This window comes from Anas acuta, chromosome 2 (assembly GCF_963932015.1).
Source record: "Anas acuta chromosome 2, bAnaAcu1.1, whole genome shotgun sequence".
Classification (NCBI taxonomy): Eukaryota; Metazoa; Chordata; class Aves; order Anseriformes; family Anatidae; genus Anas; species Anas acuta.
This window is the reverse complement of record NC_088980.1, coordinates 121,300,488-121,324,863: the sequence shown is the minus strand read 5'-3', so window position 1 is coordinate 121,324,863 and position 24,376 is coordinate 121,300,488. Positions and strand designations below refer to the sequence as shown.

Below are 24,376 nucleotides of genomic sequence, written 5' to 3'. Positions count from 1 at the left end.
CCATAGCTGATTTTACAACATTATACACTATTTTTACAGCACTTTATATGCACATAAAACTCCTTTTCATTTCAGCTGCACATACTAAACTCTCAGCAGTCTGCAAGTCGGTCACAACATGACTAATACCACCAGCAATGAAACTCTATTTGTAGAATTGCTAACAATTCTGGAACAGCACAAGAACTGTCACAGCTTTCTAAATGTGATCACCTCCTTCTCTTACAATCCTCTCTCATTTTCCAAGCTTTCCAAGTCTGCAAAGTGACAAACCCATTTTATACTAAACCTGATTCAAAGAGCAACGCTTATGCTATAGAGTAAAAGAGGCAAGGGGTAAAGCAGGAAATACTTTAAGCCTGCAAAAATATGAATACTGCAGTGGAAGCAAACTAAGGTTGCACATGCAATCAATTCCTGAATACCTGACTAACAGCAGCTTTCTTAACTGGAAATGTCTTTGCATTTTCTGGAGATATTTTTGCAACAAAGAAGTAGAAACATGCTGATCCCTTGAAAGATCATCAGAAGGACTACATTCTTTGAACTTACAGCATTGGTTTTTGCCACTTCAAATAATTAGCTACAGTTGGAATAACAGGCAGTAATCCATAGGTTAACCAATAGAGGGAAACAAATACCTACAAAATCTGTTAGCAAGAAACAGAAAGACATGGAAGTAGAAATTTTGGGGCTCAAGCCATGTTTCATAGGGTTTGGGGCTTGCAACCTTTCTCTCCTTGTCTCCTCAGGTAATAAGCACTTAATTTTTCCTTCCTTACCATATTCGCATTTAAGTGAGATTGCTTTTCTCCAAAACATGGGAGTGGCTTCCATTCTGAGCTTCCAGAATCCAGGCAGTAAACATTAGAATTCATATCTGCTACTCCTCGTTATAAAATAGTATTTTAAATAACAAGAAATAGCATGTACTGAAGGTTTTCTGTATGCGAGGTCAGAAGAGAGCAAGGGGCTTAAAAAGAGAAAGTAAAATCCAGCAAAATAGCCAATATTCAAAACAAAGCTATAGAACTTAAGCTTCAGAACTTTGTTTGCCAGAATCTATAAATGAAAGGCTCGAAACACAATATAAACATCTGTGTTGGACATTAAGACATGAAACGTTCAAATATGTGGTATTGCTATTTTAAGCTATAACATATCTGACTTCTACAGTGCCGTTCTAAAAAGAGAAAGCTATCCCTGGAGTTTGGTACAAGCTGTTCAGTATTTTGTACAGTCAATACACCTGCTTAACATTTTTCTAATATTCCCTTCCAGCAGACAATGCGCATGGCTATACAAACTGAAACAAAAGACATAATTTTGAGAAGTTAAAAGCTAGTATAGCATTAATCACTTTAATATGCATTCTAAAACTTACTGAATGTTCTAACAAAAAAATCTTGCTAAAATGGCTACAAATGTCATCCCCATGGATCAGAGTATTTCTTTCAAAATGTTTTCAATATGTGGGAAAAAATAGCTGAACACTGGGACAATGAAACAAAAGATTTGAGAAACAGTATATGCTTGCTAAACAAGAATTATGTTTATTTAGCTAGTGAATCACCTAGAGGAGTAAATTTTCACTTTCATGATAGCAATCTGTCAGGCTTGCAAACACCCAGAAATAGGAATTAAAGATTATTTTAAATGTAGTTATAAAGGTCATAAAAAGTCTGATTTAGACTGAGGTACATTTACTCAAAACTGAGATTCATTGAGTGGTAGCAAACAAACAGTTCCTCAGACAAATGCACTTTTTCAGTATACATGTTACAGAAAAAAAAGAAATGTGCATTAACTGGTGGTGTCCACCAAGCTGCATATTAATATTCTCTTACACCAAACAGTTTGAAACAAGGGAAATGTCATTCTAATATAATTTTATGTTACGTTTCATTTGGCTAAACTGCAGCTTAAAGTTGCTTTGCCATATTAAAAGATTACTACAATAATTTCACATGAACATTTAGACTTGAGTTTTACTCCAGGACTAAATATGGCATGATTTGCTTTTAATCTGTTGAATAGCTAAAAACTGACAATTAAAAAAACTACAACAAAGAAAAAAATTAAGTTGAAGCAATGTGAATCTCACATCATTGAACCACTTCTAATGGTTAAATGTTAGTATTTAACAAATTCAAAGAGTTAATGAATCCTTGCATTCGTTCGGTCTCCTGTGCCTTAGCTAGGATGCATAAATACAAAAGACAGCAGATACTGGTAAAAGCTTCAGGACAGAAAGTGCTTGACGAAGGTACAGTTCTCAAGTGTGTTTGGTGAGAGAGTATAAGGGCAGATGCACTGATGAGAACCATTACAAGAAGAGTCAATTTTGTGTTAAAGTGTTCAAAGATGTCACCTTAAGCAGAAAAAAGCTTTAATAACGTCTTCTTAGACATATTAGGCATTTCCAGAGTCTACATCATTAGTGTTGTAATTCTAGCAGGACATCTCCGTATAGTTATTGTTTGTTCCTATTCCTCTCCTGAAAGAAAGCAAAAACAAGAAGAAAAATAATGTTAATACACATACATGAACTTTATTTGCTTTCTTCTCACTAGAACAGTGGCATTGATTGTCATTTTTCTTAAATCAAGCAACTAGCTTTAAACAAAGTTGTTTTTTTTCAGAAATCTGAAGTATTTCGTTCAAGTCAACTTTTTCAAAGTAAGGCACACAACTATAGGTCAAATTAAAACACAAAGATGCTCAAAAACAGCTATCAAAAAACAAAGGTTTTGTAACATTACTTTTAAAAGACTGACAATAAAATATTGCACGAAGTGACCTGGTTAAGGAATCCAAAGAACCTACAAACAATACAAGATGTAAATCTTCTATTTAATTTGTCAAAAATGCTCTAAATTGATTTAAATATTATCTGTCCACTAAATACCTGGAAAAGTGAGGATCATATTCCCAGGTACCTTATTCAAAGCCCACTATAGTAAATGTTTCCATGTGCCTAAGATCAAAAGGTAAAGGAACAAGTTGCACCAATACCACCACCTCCATGCATCATAGTGTTGAGAGGGCAAGTGAAAGACATTTAAAAAGCCAGTCATACATTTGTTAAAAAGGTACTTTTACCAATAAAATTCAAAAACATCACAAATAGGATGGGAAAAAAAAACAAACTTGAATGCATGCCTGAGTTGGAATCAGGCTCATATTCAGTACCAAGCTGCCACAGCATTATGAGGTGTAGCCTTTAATGTAAAGCAAGACAATATAAAACATATGTAATAAAAGAAACAATGAACTATAGTTCTATAGTTAAAGGCTAAAATACTAACTGCATCTCTAACAGGGACAAAATGGTCCTCTGTTTTACAAGACTAACATAGGAGTAACTTTTTCAATGCTTTTGTCACCAATTTTCTCTACTTTGTTAAACATACAATTACATATTATGACTTATAGGAAAAAAACAATTAACTATTTATTCTTTTCTTCATTATGTATCATTCTAACTAGACTGCAGGACACTATTGCTTGACTTTAGGAAACTAAGAAGTTTTCTTCCAATAGCATTTTCTTATAAAAATATGTAAAACTGAGAAGGCTACATAAATGTTTTAAAATGCCTGCATGAAGATGTGGTTCCCTCCCCCATTTAAAAGAACAGAAGTAATTTGCAGTGTTTTTTATTATTATTGCATTACACAGTATGTTATAAATGGAACAAGCATAGCAAGGAAAACCAAAATAAACCAGGAGGTATTTGAACAATTTCAAAACCACTATCTGGTATCATATTGAAACTTTATTATGCCAGAAACTATTTAGAAAAAGCAAAAGTTAGCATACAATCCCAAATAAATTCTTCCCAGAAGACATTATAATGAAAGAAAAGTCTATGTGACACTTAGATTGGTTATTAGTGTAGAGATGATGCTCTAGTCTTCTCCAAGACAGACTCCTGCCCCAAGAACAGTTGCTTCAAGATGAACACAAAAAGAGTAAGGCTTGTACAAAGTTCTTGGTCACAATAATAATCCCACCATCTCAGCAGCTGTGTGACTAAGCTTGTACAATCTACAGAACTTCAGTATATTTAAACAACATCTGCAACTGTTCTGCAGTATTTTTCCTAGTTCAGAGACAAGTGACCAATATTTGCTAGTGTTTTTGAAGTGAGATTGATGCTATCAGTCATTAATATAAATTGGTATGTAAAGAGTGTATCTCCAGGCTAAAAGCACATGATCACTGGCCTCATGCCTCACGATGCATGTAAGGCATGCAAAAATAGCCTGCTCATGTACATCTTAGATTATTGCTGTACTATTAGCAGACATAACTGAAAGGACTGCACAAAGTGCTGAAAACCACTACTGCAGTACTGTGGTAGCCTATGAAACTGCTATGTTAAATAATGAAGCAGTATTTAAAATATTGATATCTATACACAGGTAATACCATTAGTTGCCATTCATTTGCAAGTATTACAGATGTAAACACTTCAAAACATCTACAAAGCTTCTCTGCACCCCAAACTGCTGCACAGTAAGCTGACCAGTCTTGTATTTCACACAGCCCTGAACCAAATGCACTTCAGTTCATAACAATCCACTGCAGAAAGGGAATGATATCCTGACTACCTGCTTCCAGTGCGTGAAATAAGGGAGGCTTTACTATTTTTAAGTCCATTTTGAACTCCAGAGAGGGAAAAAAGGCTTTAAGAAAAATCAATGCACCTTTCCTGTAGTCTCAAGGTTACATTACTACACATATAGTTAAGCACTTTAAGCAGACTGACAAACCTGACATTTTTCAACGTGTGCAAACACTGTCTTCTTCAGATATATTGGTGTCAGTGACATTTGGCACTGCACACAGCAAAATGAACTGAGACAAAACCTGATTTCTTCAAAATACAAGAACAAGACTGTGCTCAGAAGCAAACTAGAACCCTCCCCAGCCCTAAGTCAGATCACTCACTAACAGCTTCACTTCCTATCTCAAAAAGTATTCCCCTTTTTCTGCATAACCAGTGATTATTAACATAATAACAGAAGCCTTTATATCCCAAGCAGCTTTCCACCATCAGCACAGAGGAAATTTCCACTGTACTCTCTGGATTGTGCCACATTTCCCTTTCACAAAGCATCTTAGTTATTCTGTACATTCAGATGAGCTCCATCTTTGCCAAATCTCTCCTCAGCATCCTAGGGTAAAAAGCTTCTCTAGTCAATTCAAGTTGCCTGCCAAAGGCCAGCACAGCCTGCTTCACTTTACAATTTGCCAAAGTGAGGTTATTCAGCTTTAGGTGGAGTTTATGAGCAGGAGTGGAAAGTAATTAGCCATTTGAATTAGAACTATGTGGGAATGCAACAGCTGGTTAGCACTAACTGCTAGCTATAGACCATGTGGTGAGCAGATTGCACACAGGCAAACAACTTGCTACACAAACTGAAAAACCAAATAAAGGTGAACCTAAAGAGGCTCAGGCATTAGGAAGATGTCTCAATCTAGAGTAAATGAAGGTACAAAATGAGCAATGCAGCAACCTGGTCTTAACTGTTAGGTTGACTTATTTCAAAATTTCAGTTCTCCAAATTCAGTGCATTAATTGAATGACCCCAGGCTGAAAAGCAACTGCAGTGTAATTTATTCTCACATTTAACAACCACTGTGCCAATAAAATTTCAGCCTTCTAACAAAGTATGTTTTCTGATCTGAAAGAAACTGCCAAGATGCATAACACTGGTTTCTAGATTTTGATTTTGTTCCCCCAAAAAGAAGGGAAATGAAAAAGACTGATTTTTTAGTACCAAAAATTTAAGTCATGACCTAACAAAAAGCTGCTACAGTCCTCAGCTGCATTTTTTCCCCCAGGGTCCCACAAACTGAAGCTTAAAAAAGGTGACAGACTAGACCTGAAAGAAGGGCTTGTGCTTTTTTATAGTAGTTGGAGGTGCAAGCATTTCAAAGTGCCCATTTTGAAATCTGTTCAGGATTGCAAACTTGCACAAGCAAATTGCAGATAGCTTCCCCACATGCTCACCTCCAGCACAATCAGCTATACTTGCAAAACAAAATTTTGCTGAACTTGGGTATCTTGCTGCAACATTTAAAATGTTCGTGCCTGAAGATGTCTGCTTTGCCCCTCTGTCAAATGTAGCATTCTTAGAGCAGCTTCAGAAGCCAGCGTGTGGCATATCTCAGTTGCTTCGATGCAAACTTTGATTTAATCTTCATGTTCATCTGCAAAGTAAGCTAACATGTCAGACCGCATTTCTGAAGTGAGGTGCTCTGCCAGCTCTGCTGCGTGGGCAGAAACACCTGGCAGAGGCAGAACAGACAGCTGTAGAGGTGGTGAGGAGAAGCCACAGCAAAGTTCATGAAATCTCATTTACTGACGGCATCAGCCATAAGCTGCAGTTTATTGCACCCCGGCCTGTCATTATAGCTGTAACAGCATAAAAATTGACCTTAGTGCTTCAGAAACACAACAAAGAACTGATTACTGAGAAAACCGAAAAAACGCTAAAAATAGTTTACCCCATTTACAGCAAGAATGTCGTCCGTTGTTAACTAAGTACTTTACCAAAACTTTAAAAATTTGCTAAGTACCTTTTGACTTCTCACTCATCTCTTAAGACAGATACTACCTCACAACTAGATAAAATAAATACATTTTTCTGAGTAGTACTTCTAGTGAATTCTGGGAATCTTTGAGGAAAAGGTCAGATGAAAAGGATTTCCAGATGCGTTACATGGACCCAGAAGTTTCTTATGTGGGAGACGTCATCATCTCCCTTTTATTTCTTACTACAACATAGAAACTAAAAGTCACAAATTAAAAATCAAGCTCAAAGGAAGTCAAATGAGGCTTTAAAAACTCCAGAGCAATTCCTTCTCCTGGTAAGCCCTAAGCCTCATGATACCTCGCTGCTGCAGATGATTTCATGTCCAAATAGTAAACAAGGCTTCTTAGCATATAAATATTAAGAAAATCTACAAAACTTACTTATCTATTCTTCATATCAATTTTGATGGCATTTTACTTTATTTCAACCTCTGCAACACTTAACAGCAAAACTGAAAAATTACAATGGAAATGGTAAATACACTTAAACTTGAGCAGAGCACTGTTAGTGGAACAGACAGATCATATTATTTTGTTATACTTAAAAAATTGAATCCGTATCTGAACTTCCACAGCACACTAAAGAGCAGGGTATGAACACAGAAGGCAGAGGTGGGGAAAGAAACCTAACTAGTTTAAAGATACCATGTGATGACAACACGAAGGAAGGCTGTGCAGAAATCATGCTTGTACTAGAGCTAGCAAAGTCTTTCCAGCCTTGTTTTCCCAGATGGATATTTTCAGTGATGGATAGGTCAATTCTAACCAGCAGTAGCAAATGCTTCCCTCCAGTGCTGTACACATTGGAATATCAGATGTTAATTAGCAACAATACAGCCAATTCAGCAAGCTCATTAAAAAGTTGTTTTTAAAAAAAATCAAGTTTCTAGTTCCTCATTACTATTTAACAACGTAAGCAGTGCAATATTGACTTTTGAAGACTGACAACTGATAGCTTTCAGAACTGCATCCATAGAAACTGCATCTACTGATGATTACAATCACAGTGAAAGGAGCAGAAAGATGACTGACACCTCTGTAACTTCCACTCAGAAGCCCACAGACAACAAGCCCTTACTTTTCTGCTCTGCTAGGTAATCTAGAGTACCCCTGGAAGGGTTATGACATTCAATGCAGGGTCTACAAAACATACTGGGGAAGAATTTCTCAGGCATTCCTTAAGCCTCACCAATCTTTGCAGATGTGTAACTCAAATTACAGTCTGCCTCGAGGAACCATGACCATTTTTAATCTTGCTTTCTCATTATATTCCATATGAAACTGGAATTACCATGCAAGTTTGTTTACATTTTCACAACCAACTGTAAGCCTAAGTAGAGAAGCATACAATACTACTTCTGTTTATTAAGAACACTATCAGACCCCTGAAAAGTGTTTAAACCTAACTTGGCTCTAACAGCTCTTCTTTCAATTAAAAACACACTTTGTAACAATATAATTTCATAATTTCAAGTAAGTGTCTCTAAAGGTTAAAGCCAATTAATATTTATACAAAACTTCAACAATCCTAGTTCAACTGGATGTACAGAACAGCTTGGCTAGATATATAAGCTTTGTATGGTTTTAAGCTGACATGGTTTTCCAGCAAAGCACCACTAGCAATCTCTGCTTGATTTTCTCCTAACTAGTCCATCCATGACATGAAACAATGAAATACAGCTGAAACAGTTTAGAAAGTCATGCAGGCTGTGATTACCTTATGCAGACATACTTCTTCCCACTTCCTGCAAACAGCAGGAAAAGCACTGCTGTTCTAGTCAATTTGTTTTGAGTGATCTGAGGAGATGCAGCAGGAAGCAAAAGGCTGCTGCATGATTTTTTATTTATTTTTTTTTTTAACAGCTACTAACATATACTCAGGGCTCTGCTTTTGCTCTGGAAGAAGGGATTTAGAATTGTTCCTTCATCTTACAAAAGACTACTTAGACACAGCATTTAGAAATAGTAAAGTTAACACATAACACTCCAAGTTGAAATTCTTGTTTTAAGGATCTACCTTCATATTCAGGAACAAAGACTTAGGTTCCAAAAATACCTGGTCTCTGAACACTAGGGTAAACCACTTGGTTGACATTCCTAGCTTTTCCAATAGGGGTCCCTATATTACAGGAGAAATTGGTCATTCCAGTCCTAGAGTCAGAATTTAACTCCCCTCAGTAAAAAGGACTCTGCAGTCTTCATCCCGCAGGCAGCAATTTCAAAAAAAAGAAGGAAGATCCACGTAAGTCTTTCTAAACTCACGTGTGAGTTTGCTTAGATTCCAGCTTTTTCATTCAACAGTCCAATACTGGACCTTCTCTGCTGCAGCACCTTTTTCCTTACTACAGGAAGGCACACCACTACCTAAACTCTTATTTAAGTCACTCTGACACTTTTTTAATACTCAGACCTCTCTATACCATCCCCATCCTGTAAGAAATTCTAAACACAAGCAACGATCTCAGCCACATGCACAGAAAACACATTTTAAATCTCTATGTCCACAAGAAAATTTGTAGGTCATTTTTAGGTACTTCCAAGTGACTGAAGATGCTGAAGCAAATGAAGATACAGGAACTATGCATGTCATCATGGGATTAAACTTGTGTATCAATGTGTAAATTAACCTTGCTCCAAACAGTCCTCTTCTCCCAAGACCAGGGGTACACATTAATCTTATGAGTATTAAAAGGAGCAAAAAAATCTTGATAACACTGAGTGTTTTTTCTTAAAATAGACTTAAGAACTGCAATATCACTGGATTTACAAAGAAATTGTAGGCATGTAAGTTCAAGCAAATTGTGAGATAACTACCTTTAAAACCTCAACAAAAGCATATAGCACTCAAAAGATATTAGAAACTGTTTTATTTACTGTTTTGAATGTCCTTTAGACATACCTATGAAAAGTTCAGAAAGCAGTACTACAAAATAGTACAAATATCATTTAACTACATTAAAAATGTCCATCAACTACCCGTTTTCCTTGACTTGTGCAAGGATTGTGTGTCTGTATCAGAATTTGACATTACAAAATCGTAACTGAATGGGTCAGAGGAGGAGGGAAGAGTCAACAGTTTCCTCTTAATGGATGTTTTCTCACTTCCCTTCTTCAAAATACTTTTAAGAAATACCGAAGCAAGCATTAATACACCAATGTCCTAGAGTAGGAGATGCGTAACACTGTAGTCTGAAATGACAACTTATCAGAGAAACAGAAGTTGCATTAATATCAGAATGAAGGAGAAAATAGGAAATGAATCCACTTAAATCAAAGTTCAGCTGTATCTGCATCGCTCTTACAAGATATGTAGTACAAGAAGAAAAAGCTAACATTTTAAATATTTATTGACCTTCCATTTAAAGGTTTCTTGAAAAGTTAAAAATCCAAATGCAAATTAGATAAATACAAACATACTGCATTTCCTTTATCCTTCCCTATGGATAACAATCAACTATTTTCAGGACTATCACATTAAGACAACAATTTCATGTTACAGTTACTGTGTCAGCATCCCACATTTACATGGCACCAGGACCTTGTTTCCATCATATTCTACAAAGAGCAGAATTCAAGAAGTCCTCAGACAACAGATAGTTGTAGTTTAATAAGCCACCTCCTGTGGGTGATAAAGACTATTAACAATCATTTGATTGGTTTTTGTTGTTTTAGTCAAATCCATGTTAGTTTGTTAGTATCTACATGTTACTATGTTAATATCTACATAGTTATGCACCTGATCATCAGTAAATACTGTTTTTTTGCAAGCTATTTTTCTACTGTAATTATGCACTCTTAAATTGTGTCTTTTTCCTGCTCCTTTAAAAAAACTTTTTCTAACTGGTTTCTGTTGAAAGACAATCCAACAGAGTTTTAAACAATCTGAATGCAATTATACACACTTACACCCCAAAACAGGAGTTCAAACTACAGACTAATGCAATTTCAGATTTCAACGTACTATTAACAGACCTTGTGAAAAACGGGCAAGATTTCTTTGCTCCTTAGGACTACAGCACTTGCACACTTAGAACAGGACACTAACCTGAGCCATACAAGAATTGTGAATGATTACTGAACAAATTAGTTTCCAATCCCACTTTTGGGAACACTACCCACAGGAGGGTCACATCAAATAACAGTACACACTCCAGCTCTAATATTTAGACTTGAAATGATTATTCATAATCATTTGGAAGTAACCTTTATCAAATAGCAAAGTTAAGCAAGTTTAATGTTCATCAGACTATTCACTGCACTTTTACAAGTATACTGTCCTATTTTAATAAAAAATACTGATAGGTCATATTGGAAATTAATTATTGATTCCCCTGAGCTGTTAAGATTAAACTTTTACAGCCAATTATTTTAAAATAAGTTAGCTGGAATGATGAACAGTTATAAAGTAAATTAAATCCATAAATCACATGCTGTTATGTTTAGATCAGTGATGGATTCAAATTTTTTACCACCTATTTAACAACAAAATATTAACTGAACTTGAAGGAACACGCAAGTGACTACTGCTGTCTGATGCACTTAATATTTTATTAAGAGCCATTAGCACATTTTTCATAACAAACACTAGAAACAAAATGATCCCCACAGCTGCCATAGAAAACATTTTATACATAGAATATACAGTTTTACTGGCAGTAGAAAGTGCACTAATTTATATATAGCTCCATAAAAACCTAGATAGCACTAGGTAAAGGATTACTCAATTAACCATAAAACAGAGCTTACAATAGTAAGTAATTATTTCTGAGCTATGTCTGAATCATGAAGGAGTTAACTGTATGTTTACAGGTTGAGGATAAGTTGTTTATATACTGTGTCATAACAGAACAAGAAGCCTAGACTTTTTAAATCACTCACATGTAAGAGAATGAAAATCATCTCAGTGCCTAGCATTAGTTTAATTTGGACTTCATACATTTTAAGTACATACTAATTTGCTCAAGGCACGTCTTAAATCCATCGACAGAAGAAATCTCACTAGATATCCAGCACTAAAGTCATTATTTGTTTAAGAATTGGTCACAAAAACAAGTTGTACAATGCTGGAGAAGGATCAATGCCTCCTGTGCAAGTATCAGGGCAAGTATGTTTGTTCTCATTAGTGCTGGGAAAGGCAGCTGTTTCAGCAGAGAAAAGCAGAGCTCACTACTTGAGTCATATGGATAATGCGTGCTTCACCAAGAAGATTACAGGAAATAGCAATGTTCCTTTATTACACAAAATATACATAACCTCATTGTCATCTAGAGACCCACTAAATGCTGAGTTTAGTAATTTGATTTTTAAGTTTATCATACACAGAAACACTACGAAACCCATGCTCCCTCTCCCCCACCCCCAATTACATTTCATGGCTTTTAGCTACTGCAGAGGAACCAAAACCACAAATAAAGCAGCTGCTAGGGCATGTCTGAATTATGACTCCTTTGACAAGTTCTTTCACAGAAGTATCAGCTTTTGAAGCAGCCAAGGTATGTGTGAAAGTGTCTTAAATAATCAGAAATAAGAAACCTCTGAAACAGGAAGGCCATAGAGAAACACTATAATCCTTCTGAAACATTACCAATAATGTTATATTAAAGCCCCAAAAAAATCAGTTTTCCCTGTACATAGTATATTAGATATGAATGTGGCCCAATCTCCCATCATCAAGATGGCACAGAAGCAACAATACTGATTTAGGGCAACTCTGTTTTTAAAAAGGAAAAAAACAATACGTATATTTAAAAGGCATTACCCGCACAGATATTCATCCTGCCTACAAATAAAAAAAACTCCAACATAATTTATCGCAGAGTTGTGCAACAAAACTACAAAGTTGAATTTGGGTATACATGACACCGGTCTAGAGGAGATGCCAAACATATGTTGAAGGATTAGGTATGTTCAAGGGCTAGAATCACTAGACACTATCAGAAACCTAACAGAAGTAAGGAGATAGTGGAGCAGGTAACACAGGCAGAATGGTGGCAGCTTCAAATGAAAACAAATTCAGCACTTTACAGCCCACAAGTTTCCTAATTAGCAAAACCCCTAGAGTTTTGGGGTTTTGTTCAGTAGGTGGTGCAATGGATGAACAGACAGTACTACCACCAAACCCCAGTAATGCAAATTCTCACTTCTGAATACTTGCACACCAAACTAGTACAATAGTTCCACACCCCTGAAATGCTTCTCACCATGAGACAAGTCATGTATTTACTGTTACTAGCAAGCCTGGAAAGAAAATACAGTGAAAGTGAATATTGAGGCCAATAGTGAATAGAAGTGTTTTTAGTAGGGGGGGAGTACGCAAGACAAACAGAAGTACTAGAAGTAATTTAACTTAAATGCTTTTTTCTCTTCCCCATTTTTCTCAAATACTGACCTCCAAAACTAGTTTTCTCTACAGATTTATCTTTTTCCTCTACAGATTTATTATTTTCATCACAGAAATTAACTTTAATTGCACTATCACCATTGTCCAAAAAATAATTCTGACACTGTACAAAGTCACTGTATATCACATTTCACAAACAAATACAAATTAAATCGGAAGATCTTTTTCACAGTAATCTTGCTGTTAAAATTTTGCTAAAACAACCTGAACTGAAATATTTTGTTAAACTTTTTGCAATTTCACATTTCAAATGACATCCAAAAAAAGTAAAAATCTAAACTAGAAAACTTCAGTTAATACACTCAATTCAGGTTTTGTTTACTTTGTAAAGTAAAACACATCTGAAGTCAGCTAATGCCCACATTAGTACTGTGGTTAAATACGTAACTGTTGTGTTAACGCAGATATAAGAACTTAAATCTTTTCATTAATAGGTAGTTACATCAAGTACATACACTTCGGGGGGGAGGGGGGGAAGCACCACTTTCTGATTCAACACTCACACCCAGAGATTTCAGTCATATGAAATAACAAGCTTACCAAAAGTAGAAAAAACAGGAGAGCTACTATAATACTGATTTCTTACCCTACGCATGGCTTCCTCCTCCTCTTGACGCTTTTCATAATGTGCAAAGTCATCAAAGATTGAGGTGGTATGCTTGAAAGTAGCAATTATTTTAAGCACTTGCTTGGCTTTTTCTAGGGGTACTTCTTGAGTGTCCCTCGAATTGGTAACTGGTTTGTTGTCATTGTTTTCCAAGCGAATATGCCGCAGTTGGTTATTGGGAACGTCTTTGACAAAGATCCATTTGACATCAAACTTGCCCTTCCACTTATCCTGAGACCAGACACCAGCATATGCATTGTAGTCCACAACAGACTTCATCTCAGCCACTCCACAAAAGTGTCCACTGCCATTCACACTGAAGAGTAAATAGAGTGGGCCTTTTCCATTCAAGGAACGGTAAGCAGCATCCAAGCGCTTATTACCATGTTCAGTACTACACCAGATAGAGTACTTAATGGAGCGATGAATATCGTCCTCTGAATAACTTTTGATTATAAACACACGTCCATTCTTCAGGTTCCAATCGAAGTCTTTGGGATTGTAGTTGTTTATGGCCTTTAGTTTCTCCAGCACTGGGTGCACTTCCACACCAGAAGGTGAGGAGCTGACAGATACAACACCTAAACCAAAGTTTTCAGTACCAGCTCCGTTGTTCTGGCTGAAGCCCACCCCCCTATTACGAGGCGCTACCCAGCGGTTTTGCAGCTGTTGCTGCTGCAACTGGTGAGGCTGGGCCTGCTGCTGAGGTCCTTGTTGCTGTTGTGGTTGCTGTGGCTGAGGCTGCTGTTGAGGCAGTTGGCTTTGCACCAGTGGTGGTGGTTGAATTAATGGCTGAGGCTGCTGGATTATAGTCTGAGGAGGCAGTACTGGTTGGGCTGGGGGTGCTTTTACCACTGACCCTTTGTCATCCCAAGTTCCAATATTCATGTTGTGTTTTATAGGTGGGGGTGGTACAGCAGGGCCCCCAATGCCCACGTTACCTTTAGGCTTGAGTTTTGGCTGAGGTTTAGCAGGCTTCCTTGCAATGGCAGCCCATGAGGTTGGTTTAGGTGCTGAACTGCTAACTGGGGGCACGCTGTTGGCTGCAATGCTTGTCATACCTGTACTGCTCAGAGCTGAACCTACAGTTTTTGTTACAGCAGCCGTCATATCTCCACCAATTTTCAGTCCAGTCATGCCTTGCTCAATGCTGCTAATACCAGGCACCTTGCTCAGAGTATCGCTGCCAAATCCAGCCTGTCCATCTGCTATGGCTCTCCCAAGAGAACTAGGTGGATAGCCATAGCTGCTGCTGTAAGCAGAGCTTTGCGTTGATTGTCCCTGAGATCCACTCGTCCCCCATGTAGAGAAGTCTGCATTCCCAGGAAAAAAATTAAATCCATGCTGCCCAAGAAATGGAGGGGTATTTCCTAATGCCCCAGGTTGACTAAACACACCATCAGGTATGTAATGGTGTTCACCATTACTCATCTGTCCATAAGTTGTCAAGTATGGCATTGGAGGGTCACCTGCAGTTGACCATGCTGCTTCGCCTAAAGAGTACGGAAATCCAATGGATGGAGCATAATAACTAGGCATATATGGGTCTGACATTGGTGGATAGCTGTTACTCTGCAAGAGAACAGAACAAAAGATCAGCAATATAGACTATATCCACAAGCCAAGAAAATCTCTAATACCATCCAAATGTTTCTAAGGATTATATGAATGAAATTATACTTTCACCACTCCTCACAGGTAACAAACATGAATACCTGTTAGAATTGGGCATTTTTTCCACAAACCATTTTAAAAACGGAGTCATAAACAGTAGTTTCATAAGCAGAGAAGCATATCTGCAACTAGGATTTAAAGTTTTGCTATTTTGTTTCTTTTTGTCAGATTTCTCACTTTTAATAGGAGACAGCTGCAGGAACATGATGGCAGAAAGGATGTAAGGATGTCTATTTGTTCCAGGAGGAACAATACTCAAACCATAAGCTTTCCGTTAAGTATAATTTGTGGTCTAGCAGAACAAAGTTTACTGGCTAAATTCAAATATCAAAATTTGCTGGAAATCACAACAGTTATTTCTTTATGTGAGAAAGTACCAAGCCACTTGAAAGACTACCCCCATGTAACTTCTGATGTTGTTTTGGAAAAAATATGGCACAATCATTATCATACCTCCTTAATATCACACTATTTGATTAAATGGGAAAGCAGGACAAATTCTCAAAAGCCTTTTAATAATATGTCCTTTCCCCATCTCTCATGGCTATCACAACATATAAAGTTAACTTAATGATTATTAACTTCTTACTACAGAGACAACTCCCAGCTCTGAAAACAAGTCATTAGCTTTCTGGCAGAAGTGTTATACCAAGCCATAGTAATATTAAACTTCAATCTATTATGCCATCAACTACAAGATACTATTCCTCCTACCAATGTCAAAGGAAATCATGTCCATGCAGTTAATATTTTCTCGGAGCCAATTTAGCTGTTTTGAACTTCATCTAAAATATGATAAATTCATTGTAAATTTAAGGTGTGGGCTTTCGCTTTGATATTTGGGTTTGTTTTATTTTAAGCTTTTTGTAATTGGATCTTTCTGAAGTCAGAATACAAGATCAGGAGATATCAGAGCATGCTTTTCAACTGAATCTTTTCCAGAATTTAAGACAACTTTACCTGTTTAAGATATGATAAGATAGAAAATTATATTTCAACAGGTACTCAGACAAGTAATGCTAAGAAGCATCAAATTAGGTCTGGAAGTCCACTGAGTTGCAGTTAAATTCAAGAAAGTAATATTCACTTACCTGATTTGTCTGACTACTTAGATATGGCTCAAAATCATCATCATTTACTGCATCCTTTTGATGAATCGAACCGTTCTGTACTGAAACTAAAAGTAAATCTGTATTAGGTATGCTCTCTGTTAATCTATCACACTTTCAATCTAGGTAACGCTTCTTAATCACCTGTGCACTGAAATACCTCTACTTATGCTTTGAGACTGAATATATTATCATTAAACACCACATTGCCAATTTAAAGAAAATAGTTTGTTTTGTCTTTAAGTCCCCCGATTACATCTCAGGAGAGGCCTGGAAAGACTGCAACCAGAACAGACTATTCCTGTCTGTGGAGTTTCCTCCTTCCTGAAAGAGGAATTTTCCTGAACTCCACAGACAAAAAAACTACAGTCACACCTTATTTGCATGGGCAATAAATCCAGCGTTTCCAGAAGTACCAGACCAAGTGCATATGTACAGACCAACCCGACCACACATTCAGTAGGTTCAGGGAAAGTTGCAACATGCACCTTCCTCTTGCCAAGAATAAAGTCAGTAACCCACCAAGACAACTGGGAAGAGCTATTCCAGCTGTTTAATTTTGTAATTGCTACAACTATTATACTATACTAAATTAGCAGCATCTATAGAGTTCATAGGGGACAAGATAAGATGTACGCAATAGCTGAAGTCCCCAAGGGTGATTACAATCCTTATGTGCCACTTCACACTGGAATCTCTACCTACCTGCTCTTCTTAGCCTTTTATTACTTTTAATTTCATCTAAGGCATTACACCTACCTGGGATTTTGCAGCTCCCAAATTATTTGAAGCATCTCTCAACTCCCCCTCCCAAGCTATTATTTAAACAAAGTCAAATTGCACAAATTTCTACTAAACTCCACTGTTTCCCATGGTGCAAAGCAGAACAGGCACTTAAATGAGGAGGCTGCTGATTTGAAATTATACAACTTCAATCTGAGAAGATAAAGAACTTCTTCTCAAAAAGAAGCGTCTGCTTTTCTGAATACCTTTTTTGTTGTTTTTATTAGTAGGTTCAGTGAAAACAAGTTTTAGAGTAATCAATAAGGTACACTATGAATCCATGACAGCAGAAGTTCCAGGAGATTTTCTGACAGATGGAAAATCTGAGTTACAAGTTGACTCCTGTTTCCTTTTTTTAGCAAAAGCTTCTGAGAAGTATATACAACCACATATCTAAACTTTCAGCTTTGTTGTAGCCAGTTTTTTACAGAAGGTTTTGTTGCTTGGTTGTGCTCCTCCCTCCCCCAAAGTTCACACTGCAAACCAAGCAGTACTTGGACCATATCACTTCCTAATTTTTTCACATTTGATTTCAATAACTCTATAACAAACTATCCTCAGGGAATTAAACTAGATGAAAAATAACAATGGAATAGACAATCGTAAGAAATAACCAAAATTCTGGAAAAATATATTAATTTCAGACAGCAGTAACAAGAGCTGAAAAATCATAATTTAACACAGAACAATAAAAGATTTGTTCCAAAGCAAATACCTGGGGAGGAGGGAAGCAACTTGCATCTTGTGTATCTCCCTGGGGTTTTAAAAGTTAGAACACTTGACACTTCAGTTGCTACAAACTGGCACAGTGCGTATGTATACTAGCTGCAGCCAATTATGACCAGCAATAATGAGCATTATTAAAACAAGATATAAAAATACTTATAAATTAAGTAACAACTGAAGTTAATATTAGTGCTTTATTTTGTTTTCCCCATAAATAAGGAGTTTCAGTTCTAGTCATTAATCATCCCAAATTTAAACACAATGGAAACACACTAATGAGCTGGAACACTGTATTCCTTTTTATGTTTGGCCCAGTCACACCAGAGGATGATCCTCAAAGTCTTTTCTCCACACCATATTCATTGCTTATTCTTAACCAATTAGTATGGACAGGAAGATTTTCAAATACTATTTTCTTCTAATAGAAAAGTAAATGGAGGGAGAAGTGTCTTGAAAGCATGCAGCCACAAATAAAGGGATATACAAGCATGTCAAGACTGGAACCCTATCAAAATTAATCTCTTTTTAGCATCTGCCATGTTTGTTTCAGAGGTATCTAAAGATAACTAAGAATTATTTTTGGTCAGCCATGACACATAACAGAATGCTATTGTAAATTTATTTCCTTTCTTATTCATTCTGTATTGAGACCTTAAGTCAGAGACAAAATATTTCCACACTGCCATCTTTACTATTAAATGTATACATTCCCCAGTGAAATGGCATGACTGGAAGTGTTTCTTTGGCTTTCCATTCTAACTTTACATAACATGTTAATCATGAAGAATGTAGCCCACACACAGATTTAACAAGAGCAAACAGATTAAGATGCATGCCTTATACCCCAAACCTCACACTAAGTGTTCCAACTGAACAGGGCAGCAATGAAAAACGCTAATGGAAACTAATCTACAGTTACTAAAAATATCTGTATCAATCCAACCCTGAAAATACTGTATGCTTCCGCAAACACTGCAAAAACATACAATGTAATTAAACGTTGTGAAGAAACATCTCATCAAATAAAGGAACTTAAAGCTTATGCTCTTTTAGCTGCCACTATCCTTTGAATAACCACTTGCAAAACGCGCAAATGATGGCCAAAGGCATAAGAATAAAATTTTCCTTAGAAGCAGCCATTATACCTTGATTAATGTGGAGAATGAGGCCTAAAATAAACAGGTAACATTTCATTCCTGCTTTAAACCTAATCCTACGTTTAAGCCTCCTACAAAACCAAAAAGATATACATACATATATGTAAACAGAAGTCAGCACTTCCCTATCATAGGTGTGATACACTGGCATGAACAAAAGAAAGGGAAAGAGGGAGTTGGGGAACACCAGGTCCCTATCACCCCCATCTTAAGACATCATTTGGTTGTTATCATTTCTGATGTTTCATGTCAACAGTACAGCATTTGACAGAGTAAGAAAACTTGCAAGATAATTTACTGGTTTAAGTCTCTGAAATACTGGAATTAACATCCAACAGATTGATAGTACTGTTCTACACCCTACAACTTCAATCCCACACATTCTGGTCAAAGGAAAAAAGCACATTATACCAACTTATAATTAACTAGAACAAAACGTTAACAACATTTTACTAGACAATACAGATCAGCTACTTCTATCATTTGCAGGCTTAGTATTTTTATTTCAATATGATAAATACTTTCTATTTACATGCATACACCCATTCAACTGCCTATTCTAAATCTCTCATATGCTCTATCAGCCCATGCAAACAGTAACCTTTTCACCATCCTTTTCAGCATCATCATTTTTATGCATAGAATCAAATTTAGTCTGTTGACTCAGACTAATCACATCTTCTCTCAAAGCCCCTTTAAGCTGGGACTATATCGTGACACCTGAAAAAGATTACTGTCTGCTAACATATGGATGGACAGTAAGGACTTATGCCACTGACATACATCCTCTTGAATGAGTCGCTGATGCAAAGACAGCTATTTGTGCTACCCTGTGCCACCATCTTCAATCTCCTAGCCCTTTAATCTAAGGCTAAATCATAAGTCAGATTCATATATTATTTGCTTTAATGTATATTTCACCAGAATTGAGCTGATTATTGGTTTGTTTCACTACAGCTTTCATTGAGATCATATTCTCACCAGCAGCCTACATATATATGCGTTATTTAACAGGATGCACTCCACAAAAATCCAAATTTAAAAAAATGTAAAAACCTTTTTATTTAGAAATTTATGAGCTGTATTTTGATAGACATTCTGAAGTATTTACAAATTACAGCACAAAAAATGCTAACATTAGTCAGTAAAGTTGACTTGTTTTCCTTATTGAACAAACTGCAAAACAGCATCCAAAACAGAGATGCTTAATACTTCCACTCTCAATTCATATATATGGAGTACAGTTCAAAAAACTACTTATAAGATTCTCTAATAGATGCATCTTACTAACCTCAGAAAAAGAAACAGTGTAATTCAAAGAACAGGAAGCCACAAGCTACTTGCTAAGACAGAACTGACTATTCTTCTCATTTAAGAGTAACATGGAAGAAAAACAGAACTGTTTTAGAACCACAGAAAGATTTAAAAGCTCCACAAGTACTAGAATATGAGAGAACATGAGAGCATGACCAAACTGAAAAGGCCTGAGGAGGCAAACAGGTTCATTTTTCTCTGAATGCATGTCACAATTAAAAGGGAACAGACCAAATTCAACAAGATTCAGGATCCACTCGTCAACACATAAGTGACATATACAATAAGCAGCAGATAATCTGCACACAGACAACAGAATAAGTAAACTGTGGATAACATTAAATGACAGTTCACTGAGAACAATTAGATTAGTTCAGGTAATGAACAGCATGGGCAAAAAAATGGTTCTTTTCTGAATACAGAAATAACAAGCATATTGAATACATCATGGAGGTAGCTGCATATTATTCTACAGCCCAGCTTACTGAGCAGGTAAAAAATATAAACTGGCACAGGTGTACTGATTAAATAAAAATAAATCCCAAATAAATTTTGAGATCAAAGATAAATCCCAGACCAGAAATAAATTGTAAGATATAATCTGAGATGCTGTCTAGGACAGACTTGCCAAGTATTTTTGAGGGAAGAATATTAAGTAGTTAGCTGTTTGTTTCTGTGGGAGGGAAGAAACCCCAATGAGTATGGTATTTAAAAACTAAGATGTTGACAGAAATATGAAAAAGAAAAGCAAAGGGCCTAGAAAAACTAAGAAAACATTCTTGACTGACTAATACTAACATGAAAAGCCAAGAAATTTTCTGAAAATAAGGGTGATCTGTTTTGCTCACAGATATGAGTAACTAAATAGTCACGTGGCTCTTGTCTCTCAAGCTGAGGAAGCTGTTCAAAGACTCTTCCTGATGATTCTAGTAAACTGATTCTATTCACTCTACAGAAAGACCCAAGGTATACTGTTAAAGAGATTATACAGACATATCACAGAACATCAGCTAAAAATAAATAGCTATGTTATCTGCTTACTCGTGACATTAATCTTCATCTGCAAAATAGAACATTTTAAATTGATGTGCCATTGTGCAATAGTAAAAATGCTGGGAAATAATATTTGACACACCATTTCCTGTCATCTTGCTCTGAAATAAGACATCCTATAGCTGCATTCTCTTCCCATAATTGTCTCAGGACACATTAACCTCCACAAACAACAAGATCAGAGACTTGCACAAAATTACAAGGAATCAACTTACCTTTATTTCCCTGTCCTTTAGGTCTCTGTATAGGAAAGGGGAGGGGGAAGCAAAACAGAAAAGTTCAGTTAGAATCCTCAGATGTTTACTTCAGGATATCTCCATTTTTTTTGCTAGTTCTGTTGTTTTCAATTTAAGTATCAATTCAAACTATTATAAAAACATGCTGAAACACAAACCCAACAGAATCGTTTTAAAATTGAAAGAATTTCACGGAAAACCATTAAAGTATTCTACAGTCTTTTATAGCATGTGAAGCTTAACTGGTGGTGGAAATGCAATGAAATGAATTTTGATTGCCCCTCCTTGAGAAGCAGAAGCAATAAACATAGCATAAACTGAAACAGAGAAAGTTAGCTTAAGATTACTGCCAGTGCTAGAACTTCATTATGATACATCATCTTTAGAATTGACTTATGGTTATTTATCAGAGAAAAAACCTACCATGTCTTGCCTTTTAGATATACAGAAGTATATAAAAATACACAGTAATACTGCAAGCTGAACTACAAGCTGTGCATTCCTCATTTAGGCAATTACATTAAGTCTCTACACTTTCACACACGGAAATACCTTAAGGAGAATTTTTTTTCCAGGATTAGTCATTACAAAACACTGTTAATCTGTCATGCACTAAGAATCACTGTAACAGTACAAATTACAGTATCCTTAATTCCTCTACAGCAAAATAAAACAGCTTACTGACAGAAACAACTACCAACCCTGAGAATTTAATTCATCTCCTCATATATGTACAATTAAGCATGAGTGGGTCTCCTGGCTCCATCACTAGCAATTTTTAGTCCTGACAGACTCAGTATTTACTGGTTTGAAAGTTTAGGGTAGGTTAGAGGTAACCACCTCCATCTTGCTTTCACATGCATCTGTCTCAGGGTTAGGTGCCTGTTTAACACAGCTCCATCTAAAGCTGCATTGGTTAGTCACTCCCCTCTCCTCAAACCAGAAAAAAAAACATCTGTAACATTAAAAGCCCCAGCTATGTCTTCTTTTGTGATATATCTCATCCAGGCACGCAAGGATCAACAAGAGACATGAAACTAAAAGAAAGTCGAGAAGCAGCAGCCCCCGCAGAAGCAAGGGGAGCAAGGAAAAGCAAAGAGACCACTGAGCTAGAAATAAGTGCATAAAAGGAAACCGGAGAGCATGCAGAGGGACAAAAGCAGCAAAACGCTACAAGGAAAAATAAAAGAGGGAAGGAGGCTGCGGGGAGAAAACTTTTGGGGAGTGGCAGAGGCCCGAGGAGGAAGCAGAAAAGCACGCACCGAGAAAGGAAGAGCAGCAGAGGCCTAGCAGAGATTAGTTAGGAATAATAAATAAATAAAAAAACAACAACCTGGCAAGGCCCGGGAAGGATCGCAGCGCGGCGACAGGGAAGGCACGGCGGGGAGCGGGTGGAAGGCGCGGAGGCCGCGGGGGAAGGAAGAGAAAGCGGCGAGGCCCGCGGGGAGGAAAGGTGGCTGAGGAGGGAGAGAAGGGAAGGCGCGGGGAGCGGGGATGCGCCGGCAGCAGCCCCGAAAGGCCGGGAGGGCGGCACGGAGCCGGCCGGGCACACAAAGCCGGCGGGCAGCGGGGCCCGGCGGGCCGGGGGAGGCGGAGCGGGGCGGATGGGCGGCTATAAATAGGGGCAGCCGGAGCGGCCCAGCAGCACGGGCAAGCCCATGGCGGCCGGGGCGAGCCGGGAGGGAGGCGCCGGGAAGGGGGGGGGGAGCGGAGGGTGAGGGGGGGCCGGTACCTGGTCGACGCTGGTGGCTGACATTCTTCACGGGGAGCCGCGATCCCCTCGCTCCGCCTGGGCCTCGAGTGCTCGCTCGCACGCCGCCCGCCTCCCTCCTCCTCCTCCCTCCTCCTCCGCCTCCTCCTCCTCGTCGTCCTCGCCCTCCGCCGGGTTGTCGCCGCAGGAGGCAGGCAGGCAGGCGGCCGGCCGGTCGCAGCGCCGCTTCCCCCCCCCGCTGCTGCTGCTGCCGCTGCTGCCGCCGCTCCGGGCTCCGCTTGCCCACAATGGCGGACGGGCTCCGGCTCCCACTTCCGCTCGGCGGCGCCCTGACCTTCCGCTCCCCCTCCGCCGGCGGCGCCGCTGACCTTTCCCTCCCCGGCCCCGCCCCCATGTCACGTGATGGGGGCGGGGAGGGAGGGGAGGGGGGAGCGGCGGTGCGCTGCCAGCGGCTTAAATGGCGCCCGGGAGGAGGAGGGGGGGCAGTGCGCATGCGCACGGCGCCTCCGTGCCCGCCTGGAGCCTTGCGGTGCGCATGCTCGGCGGGGACAGCTGGGGGGAGATGGTGGTGATGGGCTGCGCGCTACTGCGCATGTGCAGAGCTGGGGGGGGGGAGGGGGGAACAGGGCGCATGCGCGGGGAGCAAGCAGTTGTGGCGGTTCATGTTCCAATCCCACTCACAGCCCCAATCCCAATCCTAAACCTAGTCCCAGTTCCAGCCCCAGTCCCAGCCAGCCCAAACCCTGAAGCCTCTCAGTTGAAGCACCTCTTCTGACAGGAGCCCCTGCTGCCAGTGCTGCCCCCCCCCTCCTCGTCGCCCTTAGCAGCAGCGCCAAAATTTGGTGTGAGGGTGACCACGAGTTTAACGCCTGGTTAAACACAGTGTTATATGTATAGCTACTTTCACCTCATTAATACAGCACGCAGGCCTTAATCACTGTAAACACACGTTCAGCATGCATAGGTGGTTCCAGCAGACAATCTTCAATGAACACCATT

The 24,376-nt window shown here is 38.4% G+C and overlaps 1 protein-coding gene across 2 annotated transcripts; it reads right to left on the bottom strand.

The window, feature by feature from the left end:
- Window positions 1–1,528: 1,528 nt before the first annotated feature.
- On the bottom strand, window positions 1,529–23,806 carry YTHDF3 (YTH N6-methyladenosine RNA binding protein F3). 2 transcript variants are annotated; one of them, XM_068671977.1, is made up of 5 exons: window positions 23,399–23,806; window positions 21,646–21,670; window positions 16,380–16,465; window positions 13,594–15,186; window positions 1,529–2,497 (listed from the first exon to the last, which is right to left on the bottom strand). In XM_068671977.1, exons 1-5 carry the CDS (start codon window positions 23,420–23,422, stop codon window positions 2,474–2,476), a joined length of 1,752 nt encoding a protein of 583 aa, XP_068528078.1. In that variant the 5' UTR covers window positions 23,423–23,806; the 3' UTR covers window positions 1,529–2,473. The 2 variants fall into 2 exon arrangements, with proteins under 2 accessions (XP_068528078.1, XP_068528080.1); XM_068671979.1 differs by lacking the exon at window positions 23,399–23,806 and adding an exon at window positions 23,000–23,234.
- Between the last annotated feature and the right edge of the window lie 570 nt (window positions 23,807–24,376).